The 18346-nt window shown below is 39.7% G+C and overlaps 1 protein-coding gene across 4 annotated transcripts in view; it reads right to left on the bottom strand.

Annotated features, from left to right (window-relative positions):
• Window positions 1–791: 791 nt before the first annotated feature.
• The window catches only part of dmd (dystrophin), a 509910-nt gene continuing 492355 nt past the window's right edge, over window positions 792–18346 (bottom strand). For 2 of the 4 annotated variants that reach the window (XM_060898614.1, XM_060898611.1), the window contains 2 exons: window positions 12702–12727; window positions 792–1284 (listed from right to left, as the gene is read on the bottom strand). In XM_060898614.1, coding sequence (XP_060754597.1) covers window positions 12705–12727 — 23 coding nt within the window. In that variant the 3' untranslated portion in view covers window positions 792–1284; window positions 12702–12704. The remainder of the gene's footprint in view (window positions 1285–12701; window positions 12728–18346) is intronic. The other 2 variants (XM_060898612.1, XM_060898613.1) reach the window with 2 other exon arrangements.

The following is an 18346-nucleotide window of genomic DNA, read 5'->3' as shown; positions in this document are numbered from 1 at the left end:
AGTGCTGTCTGAGGGATCGGAGATCATGGGCATTCAGCTTAGGCTTGCGCCCTTGCCCTTTACACAGCGAAATTCCTCCAGGTTCCTTAAATCATTTAATGATATTGTGCAGCGTAGCGGGTGAAATATCCAAATCCTTTTGTATCTTTCTTTAAGGAACATTAAACATTTCAATAATTTTCTCACGCATTCGTCTTGTTCGCTGCGGCTAGAGATGTAATAGTAATCGAAGTGATATGACAAAAGGTAATTTTTTTTCCCCCACAAAAAAAACAACCTAAATTTATTATAATTACACCAATATGTAAATGGGGGCAAATACCCACCCCTTTTTCCTAATTTACTGGATTAAATTTATTATTATTCTACAAGGGCACACAAAAGGAAGCAATGTTTTGTAGTAATGAACTGACTGAACTCTTGCGCATGGACAAATAATCAAGCTGAGCAGAACCACATTCCGTTTCATTCACACACGGTCATTTTAAATTGAAATAGTGTGTATTAGTAGAGTCGAAATTACATTTTCAGTACTAATAAATAATTTGTGAAATCACGTGTCCAAGGAAGATTTGTATTTAGATTAAAGTATACTTTTTTTGTAATTAATACTCTGTATTCCATGATTTATTTGTGCAATATTTAACAATTTAAAGGCTTATTTGAAATTGTGTGTTCACTTTATTAACAAAAAAGGCAATGCAGATTGTAAAGTAAATTAAAATGATAATTTTGTTTAGCATGGGATGGAGAGACAAACATAGAAAACTCAAACGTACAGTTGATGGACTTTTAATATGCATTTGTTATTGCAAACAATGATAATGACAAAACACCCACTATGTTTATAATAAAATCCTGGTAAAACACTTAAATTGCTGTCAACACACTGCAAAACAAAGGAACATGCTTAAAACCAGTGTTAAAGGCGATCACCCTTTTCCTTTTTAAATTGCATAGATTAAAAACATTTTAAAAATCAAACAAGTCTAGACTTGTATGAAACGCAAATCAGCAAGTTGGAACCATGAAAAATGAGCAATGTGGAACCACGCAGAAAAATAGATTTATTTATTTCCCATTGTAAACATACTCTGTCCAGTTGTTACACTACAAAAGCATGCAATTTGAAGTTATGACAATTTTATGTCACAATATGTTGGTCTAAACCCTGTTCCTCTGTCATCACACTGACCAATGATTCCATGGTATATCCAATATTATCCACCATATGGATGTTCCCATGTTAATCTGGAGGAATTAACCATATTCCCATGTTAATCCCTAGGAAAAAGAGACAAAAAAAATATCAGAATCAACCTAAACACAGTACAACATATGAAAATACCAAAACATCCAATTCCTTGTGCAAACAACATACAGTGCTGAGCGTAAATGAGTGCACCCCCTTCGAAAAGTAACGTTTTAAAGAATATCTCAATGAACACAATTTCCAAAATGTTGACAAGACAAAGTTTAACATAACATCTGTTTAACTTATAACATGAAAGTAAGGTTAATAATATAACTTGGATTACACATTTTTCAGTTTTACTCAAATTAGGGTGGTGCAAAAATGAGTACACCCCACAACAAAAACTACTCCATCTAGTACTTTGTATGGCCTCCATGATTTTTAATGACAGCACCAAGTCTTCTAGGCATGGAATGAACACGTTGGCGACATCAATCTTTTTCCATTCTTCAACAATGACCTCTTTTAGTGACTGGATGCTGGATGGAGAGTGATGCTCAACTTGTCTCTTCAGAATTCCCCAAAGAAAATCATTTCTTTCCACCACAAAGGTGAAGGCTACAAGAAGATCAGCAAAGCTTTACTTATCAGTCAGAATACTGTAGCAAAAGTGGGACAAAAATGTAAGAAAGATGGAACTGCAACCATCTCACAGAGACGTTCAGGTCGTCCACGGAAGTTACCACCTCGACAGGAGCGTCTTCTGATGAGAAGGGTTGAAGAAAACCGGCATGCAAGTTCACTGCAGTTATCTAAAGAAGTAGAAAGCCAAACTGGGGTGACTACTTCCCGTGACACAATACAGCGTACACTGCAGAGGAATGGCATGCATGGATGCCGTCCATGAAAGAAGCCTCTCCTAAAGCCCAGGCACAAAAAAGCCCGCCTAGAGTTTGCCAGGGCCCATGCTGACAAAGATGAAGACTACTGGGACTCTATACTCTGGAGTGATGAGACCAAGATGAATGTTTTTGGAACTGATGGCTTCAAAACTGTTTGGCGTCACAAAGGTGAGGAATGCAAAGAAAAATGCCTGGTGCCTCCAGTGAAACATGATGGTGGCAGTGTCCTTATGTGGGGCTGCATGAGTGCTGCTGGTGTCGGGGAGCTGCATTTCATTGATGGCATCATGAATTCACAGATGTATTGCTCTATACTGAAAGAGAAGATGCTACCATCACTCCGTGCCCTTGGTCGTCATGCACTTTTCCAACATGACTAAACACACATCTAAGGCCACTGTTGGATTTCTGAAGAAGAACAGGGTGAAAGTGATTCAGTGGCCAAGTATGTCTCCTGATCTGAACCCAATCGAACACCTACGGGGGAATTCTGAAGAGACAAGTTGAGCATCACTCTCCATCCAGCATCCAGTCACTAAAAGAGGTCGTTGTTGAAGAATGGAAAAAGATTGATGTTGCAAAATGTCGCCAACTTGTTCATTCCATGCCTAGAAGACTTGGTGCTGTCATTAAAAATCATGGCGGCCTTACAAAGTACTAGATGGAGTAGTTTTTGTTGTGGGGTGTACTCATTTTTGCACCACCCTAATTTGAGTAAAACTGAAAAAATGTGTAATCTAAGTTATATTATTAACCTTACTTTCACGTTATAAGTTTAACATTTTGGAAAATTGTTTGTGTTCATTGAGAGATTGTTTAAAATGTTACTTTTCAAAAGGGGTGCACTCATTTACACTCAGCACTGTACATAGTGTGCTACTGAGTGTCATATAATTAAACCAGCAAGAGAGAGAAAGAAAAAGAACCCTCCAAAATTGAACTGAAGATGAACAGAATCTGGTATTAAAATGACGTCAGAGGGTTGAATTAACATACTGCACGATGCAAACAAAAACTAACATTTCCTACATTACACACAGGAAATATGATCAGATTTTTGACACTGTTCATCCCCTGAATCTGGGCCTGATACACAGTGGAGTTACAGCCACAAAGTTCATTATTATTAATACTAATTTTATATTGATATTATTAATAGAAACACCACTGACCACTGCTCTCCGAACCTGCTTAATTCAGCTATACTGATGCCCTACTTCTGGTTGGAGTTCTCGTCCCCTTGCTCCGAACTGGCGTATTGATCACAAATAAGAAATATTTTTATATCTTTAGTGGTGCTACCAATGGCAACGAAATCAATTAACATGTCGTGCCACACAAGTTCAATGATCAGTCATGGTCACATACATATACAGTGCCTTGCAAAAGTATTCATCCCCTTTGGTGTTTGTCCTGTTTTGTCGCATTACAAGCTGGAATTAAAATGGATTTTTGGGGGCATTAGCACCATTTCATTTACACAACATGCCTACCACTTTAAAGGTGAAAATTATTGTTTTATTGTGACACAAACAATAATTTAAGATGAAAAAAACAACAGAAATCTGGAATGTGCATAGGTATTCATCCCCCCCGCAAGTCAATACTTTTTAGCAGCAGCTTTTGCTACAATTACAGCTGCAAGTCTCTTGGAGTATGTCTCTATTAGCTTAGCACATCTAGCCACTGGGATTTTTGCCCATTCCTCAAGGCAAAACTGCTCCAACTCCTTCAAGTTAGATGGGTTGCGTTGGTGTACAGCAATCTTATGCCACAGATTCTCAATTGGATTGAGTTCTAGGCTTTGATTAGGTCATTCCAAGACATTTAAATGTTTCCCTTTAAACCACTCCAGTGTAGCTTTAGCAGTATGTTAAGGGTCATTGTCCTGCTGGAACGTGAACCTTCATCCCAGTCTCAAACCTCTGGCTGACTCAAACAGGTTTTCCTCCAGAATTGCCCTGTATTTAGTGCCATCTATCTTTCCTTCAGTCCTGACCAACTTTCCTGTCCCTGCAGATGAAAAATATCCCCACAGCATGATGCTGCCACCACCATGCTTCACTGTAGGAATAGTGTTCTCAGGGTGATGGGTTTGCGCTACACATGACATTTCCCATGATGGCCAAAAAGTTCAATTTTTGTCTTATTTGACCAGAGAATCTTCTTCCGTGTGTTTGGGGAGTCTGCCACATGCTGTTGGGCAAACTCTGGCCACTCTTCCATAAAGCCCCACTCTGTGGCGTGTACAGCTTAAAGTGGTCCTATGGACAGATACTCCCATCTCTGCTGTGGATCTTTGCAGCTCCTTCAGTGTTATCTTTGGTGTCTTTGTTGCATCTCTGATTCATGTCCTTCTTTCCCGGTTTGTGAGTTTTGGTGGGCGGCCTTCTCGTCAGGTTTGTAGTGGTGCCATATTCTTTCCATTTTGCTATAATGGATTTAATGGTGCTCCCTGGGATATTCAAAGCTTGGGATATTTTTATAACCCAACCCTGATCTATACTTCTCCACAACTTTGTCTCTGACCTGTTTGGAGGCTCCTTGGTTTTCATGTTGCTTGGTTAGTAGTGTTGCAGAGTCAGGGTCCTTCCAGAACAGGTTGATTTATACAGACATCATGTGACAGATCACATGACTCTTTGACTGCATACAGTCTGCAACATGCTGTTGGGCAAACTCCAAACGCGTTTTCTTAAGCAACTAATTATGTGCCTTAAGTGAATTAATTGGACCAGCTCTTATTTCGGGGTTTCATACAAAAGGGGGTGAATACCTATGCAAACTCCAGATTTCTGTTTTTTTTTCCCCATCTTATTGTTTGCGTCAACAATTTTCACCTTTAAAGTGGTCGGCATGTTGTGTAAATCAAATGGTGCTAACTCTCCAAAAATCCCATTTTAATTTCAGCTTGTAATGCGACAAAACAGGACAAACACCAAGGGGGATGAATACTTTTGCAAGGCACTGTACCAATAGTGATTCGCTGTCTTACACTCTTAGAAGGAATGTGTAGAAAAATTATAAAATTATCTGTAGCACTCTATACATTTTGTGACAATATTAAATAAAACTGTGTTGGAAGAATTCACTTTTTTTTTCAAACAGATAGCTTTATGCAGTTTTAAAATGAACACAACTTGTGAATTTGTTCACAACCTTCAACACAATTTGCGTTGACTGATCTTGACACAAACACTCCGTGCCAGGATTTTTAATGCATGAGCTGTTTGATTTAGCTGAACAGCAGCCAGCACACAGGCCAGTAATGACAATGACTTGCCATTTTGTTTTCACTTTATTGTATATTGTACATAAAATGTCATATTTTATATTATAATCGTTTCACAATGTGAATCATTTAAAACAAACAAACAAAAAACCCCACCACAGCTCAGTGGTCACTGAACGCCTCTGAACATCCTCTCTGTTTCTCAGGCTATATCCACACGACAACGGCAACGAGATTTTTTTTTTTTAAATATCGCCTCCACATGGGCAACGGATCAGTAAAATATCAGGTTCATATGGCAACGCAACGCTTGCTGAAAACGATGCAATACACATGCCACACCTCTACGTGCGCTGTAAGACGGTCCCATCGGAGACACCAGAACAATAGAAGTAGACGCATGCGCATAACTGCGCATGCGCACAGTGACTATCCCTGTCACACGCACACACTTTCTCACTCCCTATCCTATGGATATAGTCCCTTTAAATCACGTGCTCGTTTTTTGAATGGAGACGCGGAAAGAGGAATGAACAGGGGTAGATGGAAGCCGGTACGCCAACATTCTGATATCCTCCAGAATTCTTTAATGGTCTGGAATAAATTGAATGCTACACGTTGATGGATTACTTTGTTCTTCTACGCCCTTTTTGAGGAATGTATTGTCGGACTTAAACCAACATCTGAAGAGGTGAGATCGCTCCTTTTTTTTCCCTATTTTTGCTGGCGGGATTGACTCTGCCCTAAGGGCTATTCTCTCTCACTCTCTCTCTCTCTCTCTCTCTCTCTCACTTTGCACCATTACACAATAAATATTCACAGTGAAAATATTTTGTAAGCGCGTTTCATGAACCAAGTTATAGGATTTGTTGACAACTCGCATCGAGTTCGTTACACTTCTACCCGGCGTGAAGCACATGTGGTTGGGACGTCATCGTAAACAAATCCGTTCTACTCATCCAGACGACTTCGCAATGGCTCCGTTGCCAGATTTTTTCACTCTGGAACCCGTTCTCAAAAGATTTCGTTTTGGGGCACCCAAAACGCCGGTGCCGTGTGGACGCCAGGCCGAAACAATAAACAGTTTTATCAGATTCACCTGAATCCGTTGCCGTGTGGACAGGGCCTCAGAGATGATGTAAACACCACTGCTAACGCCAATCATTTAGAAGCTCGTCAGTATTTACTTACTCCTCACAGTATAATACACCAACCCTTTGGGGACAAGTTTGCAGTCCCCTACGTACAAACCCCTGGAAATCAGTGTTTCAGTGGGGGAATTTTAACTAATGTTGTCGCTCATGTACAGTAGTGTGACATTAACGCTAGCTCTCTCTAACTTCAGCTTGAATAACGTTAGCTTGCTCCTTGTTTTAAACAACTACATTCGACGTGCTCTTGAGCAGGTAAAGCCTGGTTTATATTGGCGTTACAGTAATAGTTAACAGGTTTTGTTTGGTAAATGTATGTTCCGTGCCTGGTGTCACCGGGTAACGCTCGTGTTCCAGTGATTTTGGTCGGAGTGTGCGATAAGCATCATGGGAGTTGTAGAACGTCAAAACCACCATTTTGACGGCAAGAGAATTCACACCAGTGACGGCTAATGCAATTCTTGAGGTAAGTTGTACTTGAAATCGTTTCTTAACATATATTTACATGTAAAAATGACGACATCTGCTACTGCTGCTGTTATTTTTTAAGACTACTTTAGTTTGGTTTCTAGTAGAACTGTTAGACCGTGTATTTTACTCTGGATTAACTTTAGACTTCGCTAACTTTTAATATCAAAATGGCTCAGGCAGCTAATTTACATGGCACAAACACAGTGGGGAGATTTTTTTTTTTTAAAGTGTCATCGCTCAGCTTGCAAGATGGAAATTTAATTAGAGATTTTATGTAGTTGTGTGCCATTTTTATTAGCATTTAATTTGTACTTGGTATTATTAAAGAGTCTGGCGAGAACTAGAAGTTCTACTAACTATTCAGCATCGTGAGGCGAGAATTTATTTTTTAGACAGTATAGCTAACTAAAATATACCTCACAGCCATGGCTAGCTTAATCCAGTTATTTCCCATGACAGCAATCCTTTTAATACAAATGTATTTCAGAAACGATAGTTCAGATCTGTAAGAATGTTGGTGCAGGAGTGTGTAGCTGCAGCATCGTGTTACTTAACATTTAGTGTCTAGAATTTTTTTTTTTTTTTGGGGGGGGGAGGGATGAAATGAGCTCTATCAGCTAATGCTTTGTGTAAAAATATTGTTAAATTCTAAATGTTAACATGTTATTAATTCATTACGCAGTAAATGGACCAGTCTGAAGATGATCCTCGGCCAGCGGTTCCTGGGTCCCTGGATGATCAGATCTACATCGATCCAAGATATACAGTGGTGCTTGAAAGTTTGTGAACCCTTTAGAATTTTCTATATTTCTGCATAAATATGACCCAAAACATCATCAGATTTTCACACAAGTCCTAAAAGTAGATAAAGAGAACCCAGTTAAACAAATGAGACAAAAATATTATACTTGGTCATTTATTTATTGAGGAAAATGATCCAATGTTACATAATGGTGAGTGGCAAAAGTCCGTGAACCTTTGCTTTCAGTATCTGATGTGACCCCCTTGTGCAGCAATAACTGCAACTAAACATTTCCGGTAACAGTTGATCAGTCCTGCACACCGGCTTGGAGGAATTTTAGCCCATTCCTCCGTACAGAACAGCTTCAACTCTGGGATGTTGGTGGGTTTGCTCACATGAACTGCTCGCTTCAGGTCCTTCCACAACATTTCCATTGGATTAAGGTCAGGACTTTGACTTGGCCATTCCAAAACATTAACTTTATTCTTCTTTAACCGTTCTTTGGTAGAACGACTTGTGTGCTTAGGGTCGTTGTCTTGCTGCATGACTCACCTTCTCTTGAGATTCAGTTCATGGACAGATGTCCTGACATTTTCCTTTAGAATTCGCTGGTATAATTCAGAATTTTTCCATCAGTGATGGCAAGCCGTCCTGGCTCAGATGCAGCAAAACAGGCCCAAACCATGATACTACCACCACCATGTTTCACAGACGGGATAAGGTTCTTATGTTGGAATGCAGTGTTTTCCTTTCTCCAAACATAACGCTTCTCATTTAAACCAAAAAGTTCTATTTTGGTCTCATCCGTCCACAAAACATTTTTACAATAGCCTTTTAGCTTGTCCACATGATCTTTAGCAAACTGCAGACGAGAGCAGTGGCTTTCTTTTTGGAGAGCAGTGGCTTTCTCCTTGCAACCCTGCCATGTACACCATTGTTGTTCAGTGTTCTCCTGATGGTGGACTCATGAACATTAGCCAATGTGAGAGAGGCCTTCAATTGCTTAGAAGTTACCCTGGGGTCCTTTGTGACCTCGCCGACTATTACACGCCTTGCTCTTGGAGTGATCTTTGTTGGTCAACCACTCCTGAGGAGGGTAACAATGGTCTTGAATTTCCTCCATTTGTACACAATCTGTCTGACTGTGGATTGGTGGAGTCCAAACTCTTTAGAGATGGTTTTGTAACCTTTTCCAGCCTCATGAGCATCAACAACGCTTTTTCTGAGGTCCTCAGAAATCTCCTTTGTTCGTGCCATGATACACTTCAACAAACATGTGTTGTGAAGATCAGACTTTGATAGATCCCTGTTCTTTAAATAAAACAGGGTGCCCACTCACACCTGATTGTCATCCCATTGATTGAAAACACCTGACTCTAATTTCACCTTCAAATTAACTGCTAATCCTAGAGGTTCACATACTTTTGCCACTCACAGATATGTAATATTGGATCATTTTCCTCAATAAATAAATGACCAAGTATAATATTTTTGTCTCATTTGTTTAACTGGGTTCTCTTTATCTACTTTTAGGACTTGTGTGAAAATCTGATGTTGTTTTAGGTCATATTTATGCAGAAATATAGAAAATTCTAAAGGGTTCACAAACTTTCAAGCACCACTGTAAAGTTCTGAAATAAGTGAACTGTAGAAAGTGTGGTTATGTGTCATGTCGCCAAATGAAATTGGAAAAATAACTGTTTTGTCCTACGTCAGACATTTCCTTTATTACTGCTGAACTTCTGTTTATTCTGCAGCTTGATTTCTGTCAACACTTGTTCATACTTCATGATGATGTGTTGGTCATAAACAGTGTATTATTGTCATTAACTAATTTTGTCTAAACTAACACTTGTGTAGGGTTTTAAGCGTCTTTAACACAATGTGTGTAGCCAAGGACAGCACATAATGCGCTAATATTACACACTGGCACATCTTTTGTGTTCACCTTCCTGACGCATACACTGTGATAGTCATTTACACAATGAATGTGTTGAAAGTAACAGCACAAGCGTTGTCCCAGACACTGCCGTGTCAGAATAACACAGTTTGTGTCATCCTTTTTAAGTGTGTAACGCCACTACCTGGCAACAGAAAGCGAGGCTAATAAACCAAACTTATTCTCCATCTGTGCTCCATTAGTTCATTTGATTTGTAATAAATTTAGTCAGCTTTATGTGAATCTATGAACACACGTATAGCTGTGGAGAGCAGTGTTTTTAATCACTTTATAATTATCATTATCATTAAATTGTTTGGAACATTCGTAAAATTTGTCCCAAAATAATGCCCAATCCTGGAACATCAATCCGAATGTTAACTATACACTTGTCTAACATTAGCCAAGTTGAACATATATTGCAAGTTATACTATCCACATTTCACTGGATATGAGCAATTGCGTGCTCTGACTGGCTACTCTACTACTAGGATATCAGCTCATATACTGTCAGTAGAGAAAAAAAAAATATGCCGATGCATGTTGCTGAACCAACCAAGGATGAAACAAAAACTCTATTGAAAACAAAACCTCCCAAAAATACAAAAAAGCAACAAAATATGGAATGAAAGTATTTGATGGTAAGAATGTATCTTTTTTTATTTTTCAAAAATTATTACGATAGCATTTTTCACAAATTGCTCCCGTCATTTCACCGGTTTGTTTACATTCTAAGCAAAAATATATAGATATAAAATGCTCTGTTTCTAAAAATCCAGTGAATGTGGACAGAATAAAACCAGTTATTCCACTCAATCTTGTCATACATGGCTTATAGCCGACTCGTGCTACAGTGGTGTTTGAAAGTTTGTGAACCCTTTAGAATTTTCTATATTTCTGCATAAATATGACCTAAAACATCATCAGATTTTCACACAAGTCCTAAAAGTAGATAAAGAGAACCCAATTAAACACGAGACAAAAATATTATACTTGGTCATTTATTTATTGAGGAAAATGATCCAATATTACATATCTGTGAGTGGCAAAAGTATGTGAACCTCTAGGATTAGCAGTTAATTTGAAGGTGAAATTAGAGTCAGGTGTTTTCAATCAATGGGATGACAATCAGGTGTGAGTGGGCACCCTGTTTTATTTAAAGAACAGGGATCTATCAAAGTCTGATCTTCACAACACATGTTTGTGGAAGTGTATCATGGCACGAACAAAGGAGATTTCTGAGGACCTCAGAAAAAGCGTTGTTGATGCTCATCAGGCTGGAAAAGGTTACAAAACCATCTCTAAAGAGCTTGGACTCCACCAATCCACAGTCAGACAGATTGTGTACAAATGGAGGAAATTCAAGACCATTGTTACCCTCCCCAGGAGTGGTCGACCAGCAAAGATCACTCCAAGAGCAAGGCATGTAATAGTCGGCAAGGTCACAAAGGACCCCAGGGTAACTTCTAAGCAACTGAAGGCCTCTCTCACATTGGCTAATGTTATTCATGAGCCCACCATCAGGAGAACACTGAACCTTTGGCAGGGTTGCAAGGAGAAAGCCACTGCTCTCCAAAAGAATATTGCTGCTCGTCTGCAGTTTGCTAAAGATCATGTGGGCAAGCCAGAAGGCTATTGGAAAAGTTTTTTTTGGACGGATGAGAGCAAAATAGAACTTTTTGGTTTAAATGAGAAGTGTTATGTTTAGAGAAAGGAAAACACTGCATTCCAGCATAAGAACCTTATCCCATCTGTGAAACATGGTGGTGGTAGTATCATGATTTGGGCCTATTTTGCTGCATCTGGGCCAGGACGGCTTGCCATCATTGAGGGAACAATGAATTCTGAATTATACCAGCGAATTCTGAAGGAAAATGTCAGGACATCTGTCCATGAACTGAATCTCAAGAGAAGGTGGGCCATGCAGCAAGACAACGACCCTAAGCACACAAGTCGTTCTACCAAAGAATGGTTAAAAAAGAATAAAGTTCATGTTTTGGAATGGCCAAGTCAAAGTCCTGACCTTAATCCAATGGAAATGTTGTGGAAGGACCTGAAGCGAGCAGTTCATGTGAGGAAACCCACCAACATCCCAGAGTTGAAGCTGTTCTGTACGGAGGAATGGGCTAAAATTCCTCCAAGCCGGTGTGCAGGACTGATCAACAGTTACCGCAAACGTTTAGTTGCAGTTATTGCTGCACAAGGGGCTCACACCAGATACTGAACGCAAAGGGTCACATACTTTTGCCACTCACAGATATGTAATATTGGATCATTTTCCTCAATAAATAAATGACCAAGTATAATATTTTTGTCTCATTTGTTTAACTGGGTTCTCTTTATCTACTTTTAGGACTTGTGTGAAAACCTGATGTTTTAGATCATATTGATGCAGAAATATAGAAAATTCTGAAGGGTTCACAAACTTTCAAGCACCACTGTATGTGCCTCGTCGGCCATCAGCTCATGTACGACTCGATTTTGTGGAATAACTTAAATATTCTCCATTTACCTTGACAGACAGCAAGGGTGCATCTTTTAAGCAAACCGAGTCAGTAGATTAATAAATAATATGTGATGGGGGGAAGCAGGGCTTTCAGAGGGTTAGTTAATGTCAGAGTTCAAAAACACCTGCAGAGCCATCAATCATTCCAGACTCGCATGCCAACTGGCTCATCTGCCTTTTTTTAAGCACTCTGATGTTGAAATGCAGAATTCCTGTGCAAAATGTGCAGCAGTTGGCAGATCTGCTATTGTCATTGATTAACACTTAACAGTGTTATTTTTATATGATATTTTATCTGTTTATCTGCCTGATGTTCCTGTGAATGAAATGAAATGGCTGCAGCAATTTTTTTTATTAAAAACATTTTTAAAATTACATGCTACAGTATATTACAACAATGTAGCATATTATTTAAAAACGTTTCTAAATAAATAGTTAAAAAATAATAATAATAAGCATGCCATATAATCTCAGTTCAGTATTTCATTTGAAGATTAAAAGAAGAAAGCAGAAGCAAGTAGGGAGCTAGGTTTAGTACAGCACTGTTAGCATAGCATACTAACCTGTTATGGGTTTAGCTGTCCAGTTCCTTAAACAAAGAGAAAGGAAAAAACAAGAAAACTTTATACACTGCAGACGAAACCAAAAAAAGGCAAAAGACTGAGACAAAACCAAAATCCATTTCAATAAAGTCTTTTGTACAAGCCGACTCGATCCTCTTCAACAACATGAACGATTTCTATTAAAAAAAATCACGTACAGAAGTGATCTTGCACAGTGAGAGCATAACTATGGAATCAATTTTGTGCCAAAATGTTCATACAATACTTTTGAAATATCAAACAAAAACGACAAATCAAAATACAAAAAAAATTTTTTTTTTAAAAGTCAATTTTTTTAGACTGACAAACAAATTATTCGTGTAATCGTGCAAAATATCAGTCTATTACTCTTCAGAAACCTTTTATTTTTGTTCCGCGTCTTTCTCAGTTTTGTTTGGCGTAATTTATTTTGGTTGCGATTCCAGCTTTCTCGTTTGCGCTCCCTGACTTTTTGTTTGCAGTTTTGGCACAAACTTCCCGTGTGGGCGGGCTGTCCAGGAACGCATTCCCATTGGCTAACTTGTGTTTGACTGACAGCTACGCTCAGCCATTCCCTACTCGGATTCTGGCGGACTGTTTGACGAGTGACCGATCCATTGACGGTAAACAAGGATGGAGTGGACTTCAGTGGCGACTATGATATTGAATTAATTCAACAAAGTGTAAAATGTGTTGCAGTAGTACACATTACGCAGGCGTGTTTAACGTTAGCAAGACAGCTATTATATTGGGTAGTGGAGCGAAGGCTAACATTTGACTTGCCATGAAACACCTGCATAATGTGCACTACTGCAACACATACAACACATCTGTCCCGTACTTACACTTTGTTGAATTAATTCAATATCATAGTCGCCACTGAAGTCCACTCCATCCTCGTTTACCGTCAATGGATCGGTCACTCGTCAAACAGTCCGCCAGAATCCGAGTAGGGAATGGCTGAGCGTAGCTGTCAGTCAAACACAAGTTAGCCAATGGGAATGCATTCCTGGACAGCCCGCCCACACGTGAAGTTTGTGCCAAAACTGCAAGCAAAAAGTCAGGGAGCGCAAACGAGAAAGCTGGAATCGCAACCAAAATAAATTACGTCAAACAAAACCGAGAAAGACGCGGAACAAAAATAAAAGGTTTCTGAAGAGTGATAGACTGATATTTTGCACGATTACACGAATAATTTGTTTGTCAGTCTAAAAAAAATTGACTTTTTAAAAAAAAATTTTTTTAAATTTTGATTTGTCGTTTTTGTTTGATATTTCAAAAGTACTGTATGAACATTTTGGCACAAAATTGATTCCATAAACAACTGCAGCGGAAATTAATCAGTGATGTGCACTATTGTGTATATTATCATATAACTTCCTGAAAAACAATCAGTGCATTTTATTTTAATGTTCAATTTTGTTACTCTATTGGAATGGTCACCACTGTCCCCCGCCACGAGCATTTTATGAAGACCTTATGCCCTTATACGCCCATTGCTTTAATACTGACCTATGATGCGTCATATAGAGGCTGTAGCCACTATGTCATCATGTTATAAGAACGAGTGTAACGATCGCGCACCGCACATATGTATACAGGTGTTCCTATTAAAATGACCAGTGAGTGTATACAATTTGGTTCATCATTCGAAATAAATGGAACAGACGAAAGAAATCGCTTTCAGACATGTTTATGCTCATTATTGAGGGAAAATGCATTCCTATTTTAAAATATACTCCAGGTTGTCTCCCCCCCCTCGCCTTCTTTGGCCAGTGGTCCCATGTGCGATGTAGACGTGACGCACTTCTGAGTTGTTACGGGAAGTTGTCGAAAAGAGTATTGAGACCACTGAGCTCTAGCGCCGGGCCATTTCCGGGAAAATAAGAGTTTCGGTTATGGCGACAGCGTGTGTAGGTCAGCTTCAGTTCGGAGGTTTCAGTTTCGAAAACTGTAAGAGGTAAGAGTCGAATAATATAAAGTACAGACACTTGGTATATTTTACTTCTGTGATTTTTAAATTGTTCATTTTTGGATTACGCTTCATTTTTGTGGCTACTGCCTCATCGAGTATATACTTATTTATTTATTGTATGGACATGGTATCAGAAAACAATTTTATTGATAAGCAGTAGCCACATGTACCCATAGGGTACCTATTTTTTCAGTTATATGAGCACGCAAAGTTTCATTGATGTAGCTTATGCAGTTTCAGAGAAAACTTGTCCAGATTGAGTCCACTTGTACAAAGTCCAATAACATAATTCAAGGGCCACAACTCTAAAAACAGTAAGAAATCGTAAAAGATTTTCGAAGTCAACTTAGATCATGAATAATAATATGAGCACACAAAGTTTCATTGATGTAGCGTATGTAGTTTCTGAAAAAACTTGTCCAGATTGAAATGGACGGACCCCATTCCTATATCCCCATGCGCACTTCGTGGCAGGGGATAATAATCTATTCTCTCACACATACACACACTCCTTCCTTCCTCTCACAAATTATACATGTTACTCCAGCTGTCTGATAGGATGCTGGTGCCTGACCCTGATCTCCTTTGCCCTCAGAACCTTTTAACTGAATTAACAAATGCAAGTCAAGGGCTGTTGATGCCATACTACATGGTGAAAACACCACCCATTCAACAGCGACTACACCAGATCAGTGGACCCTTTTGACTATATCATAGGGTACAAAGTCCATTTCCATCGTCAATCCCATCTCTGGTTCATGGCCTCACCAATTTCAGACTTTGAAAAAGTTGCTGGGAAATCCCGTACAGAATCTATATAGTACACATTTCCAACTTTCTTGCTGATTCTGTCCATCAACCTCAGACTTCTACTTGTGGCTTTGGAATGACCAATGAGACCCTGGTTGCCAATGCTGCTCTCGCAACTGCTTGGGAATTCTTTGAGTGGATCTGAAATGAGCTCCATCTTCATGCTCCTCCAAGAACCTGGTGTGGGATCTTGCATTCGTGTTAGAGTACCTGAAGACTCTCGAATCGCTGTAAACTAGCTGGTCCTAAAGGGAGCATAGTTTGGCTAGTAAGCTTTACCTTCTTCAAGAGCTTGTCAAAACAATTTATTCCCCTGTGAAAAGTATTTTTGCTGATGGTCACCTCAGCAAAAGAGAACTGCTCGGCAATAATCTTGCCCTGCATGCACATGTGGTGAGTCCAGAGTGGCTTTGTTGACAGAAGGTTATTTTATCCATACTTGTGAACCTAATGCCTATTGCGAACCCAACAGACATAGGGAGGGAAAGTGAAACACAGCGATCCTAGTGGTAGCGTTCCTAAGCCGAGAGCCATACTATTGAAAATCCCATAGACCTGATTTTTAAAAAATCCCACGAAGTTATGACGTGGAACTTGCAGACCCCCCAAAAATATGTTGTATATGCTGGGATTATCTACTAACTGTGAAAGTATCAGGTGAATCAGGTTATTTACCCTGTTAATAGTGGGCGGGGCTTGCTGAGCGATGAACAAGCTTTTTATCCGTAGCCTGTTGACTAAAATGGGGCAGTCGAGCAGGAACGTTCATCCAACACAGCAGCAGAGACGCTTTCACATAAAGGCGGCATTAACAGCCACCGTCAAATGGTGCGGGTGGAGTCTTGTTCTTGGACTCGACCCGAAATTTTCTTTAATGACTTGGAACACTGAAGACTTGAAGTTTAGTGACTCGACTACAACACTGGTTCCAGACTTCAGGCAATCATTGACTGCAATGGACTTGCAACTTTGTCATATCCAAATATTCATGAACCTGACTGGAGGTTGAGTTTGTGTAGCTTCTCCAAGACTTCAGCTGTGTGTGGTTTTCCAGGGTCTAGAAAAGCCCTGGAAATTCTGTCTTCGACATGATCCCCCATGCTCCTGATCCTAAATTTGTAAAGGAAGCATTGAGAACAACAGGCTACAGACAGCAACAGCACTATATACTGTGGCCCTGAATGGTTTCAATAACGTTCCTACTTACTTGTGTTGCCTGTCTCGCCGCATGCTTTAAAGGAACAGTCCACCGTACTTCCATAATGAAATATGCTCTTATCTGAATTGAGACGAGCTGCTCCGTACCTCTCCGAGCTTTGCGTGACCTCCCAGTCAGTCAGACGCAGTCAGACGCGCTGTCACTCCTGTTAGCAATGTAGCTAGGCTCAGTATGGCCAATGGTATTTTTTGGGGCTGTAGTTAGATGCGACCAAACTCTTCCGCGTTTTTCCTGTTTACATAGGTTTATATGACCAGTGATATGAAACAAGTTCAGTTACACAAATTGAAACGTAGCGATTTTCTATGCTATGGAAAGTCCGCACTATAATGACAGGCGTACTAACACCTTCTGCACGCTTCGGCAGCGCATTGATATCTGAGCTCCGTATCAATGCGCTGCCGAAGCGCGCAGAAGGTGTTAGTACGCCTGTCATTATAGTGCGGACTTTCCATAGCATAGAAAATCGCTACGTTTCAATTTGTGTAACTGAACTTGTTTCATATCACTGGTCATATAAACCTATGTAAACAGGAAAAACGCGGAAGAGTTTGTTCGCATCTAACTACAGCCCCAAAAATACCATTGGCCATGCTGAGCCTAGCTACATTGATAACAGGAGCGACAGCGCGTCTGACTGACTGGGAGGTCGCGCATAGCTCGGAGAGGTATGGAGCAGCTCGTCTCAATTCAGATAAGAGCATATTTCATTATGGAAGTACGGTGGACTGTTCCTTTAAGGAGAACTGAAGGCAAATTTTTTTTATTATCAAAATTCTATTTTTCTCATTTTATTAAATATCGGAATGCATTTTTGATCGCTATTCTGTCACTGCTATAGCAAGTTACGAGTGTTTGAAATATGCTCTGTAACATATGTCAAAGCGACGGCTGTAAACGAGATTCGTTGAGACCTGTGCGAGACATCGTAGGACGGAAGCAAAACGTACAGCGGAAATCAAAGTCACCGACATCTGCCAACGTCGTCAAAAGACGCGCGCGCCCTCTTTTGAATGCTGATGTAATCAATCTGGAAGTTGTGTTTGTTTTGATAGCAATCAGGAAAGTTTGAAAAAAAGTAGGCAGTAATTGTCATTTAAACTCGTTTTTGTGCAATACTTCGTTTGGGAAACAGTTTTCGAAATGGCGGCACTGACACCTGGCTGACACTTCACGTTTCGAAGTCTCGCACAAGTCTCGTGAAGATCGCGCGGATAAGCGACGCCCGCCGTGGACCAAACGAACCGAATTCAACATGGCTAAAAACCGAATAGGCCGATAAGTATAATATTTAATTCCAATTAGCTGCCAATACGAGTCACGATATAAGGTTACTAAAACCAAAAACGTCATTGAATAACACGTTAATTAAGAAATAAGGCAAGTTTAAAAACGACTTCAGTTCCCCTTTAAATGTTAACTGCAGATAAAGCAATGTTGAATTTATTGTCCCAGAGAATTCAGTATCAGTGACTGCTAATTGAAGAGGTTAATTCCCACGGGTGCTTCATTCGAAAAGAACGGAACAGAATCCTTATTTTGCGTACATTACATATCCTAGCTTGTTAGGAAGTTGGGGATAGAGCACAAGTCAGCCATGATATAGTGCCCCTGAAGCAGAGA

Source organism: Neoarius graeffei, chromosome 18, assembly GCF_027579695.1.
Source record: "Neoarius graeffei isolate fNeoGra1 chromosome 18, fNeoGra1.pri, whole genome shotgun sequence".
Taxonomy (NCBI): Eukaryota; Metazoa; Chordata; class Actinopteri; order Siluriformes; family Ariidae; genus Neoarius; species Neoarius graeffei.
Note: the sequence above shows the minus strand (reverse complement) of the source record. Positions and strands in the feature narration are given on the sequence as shown.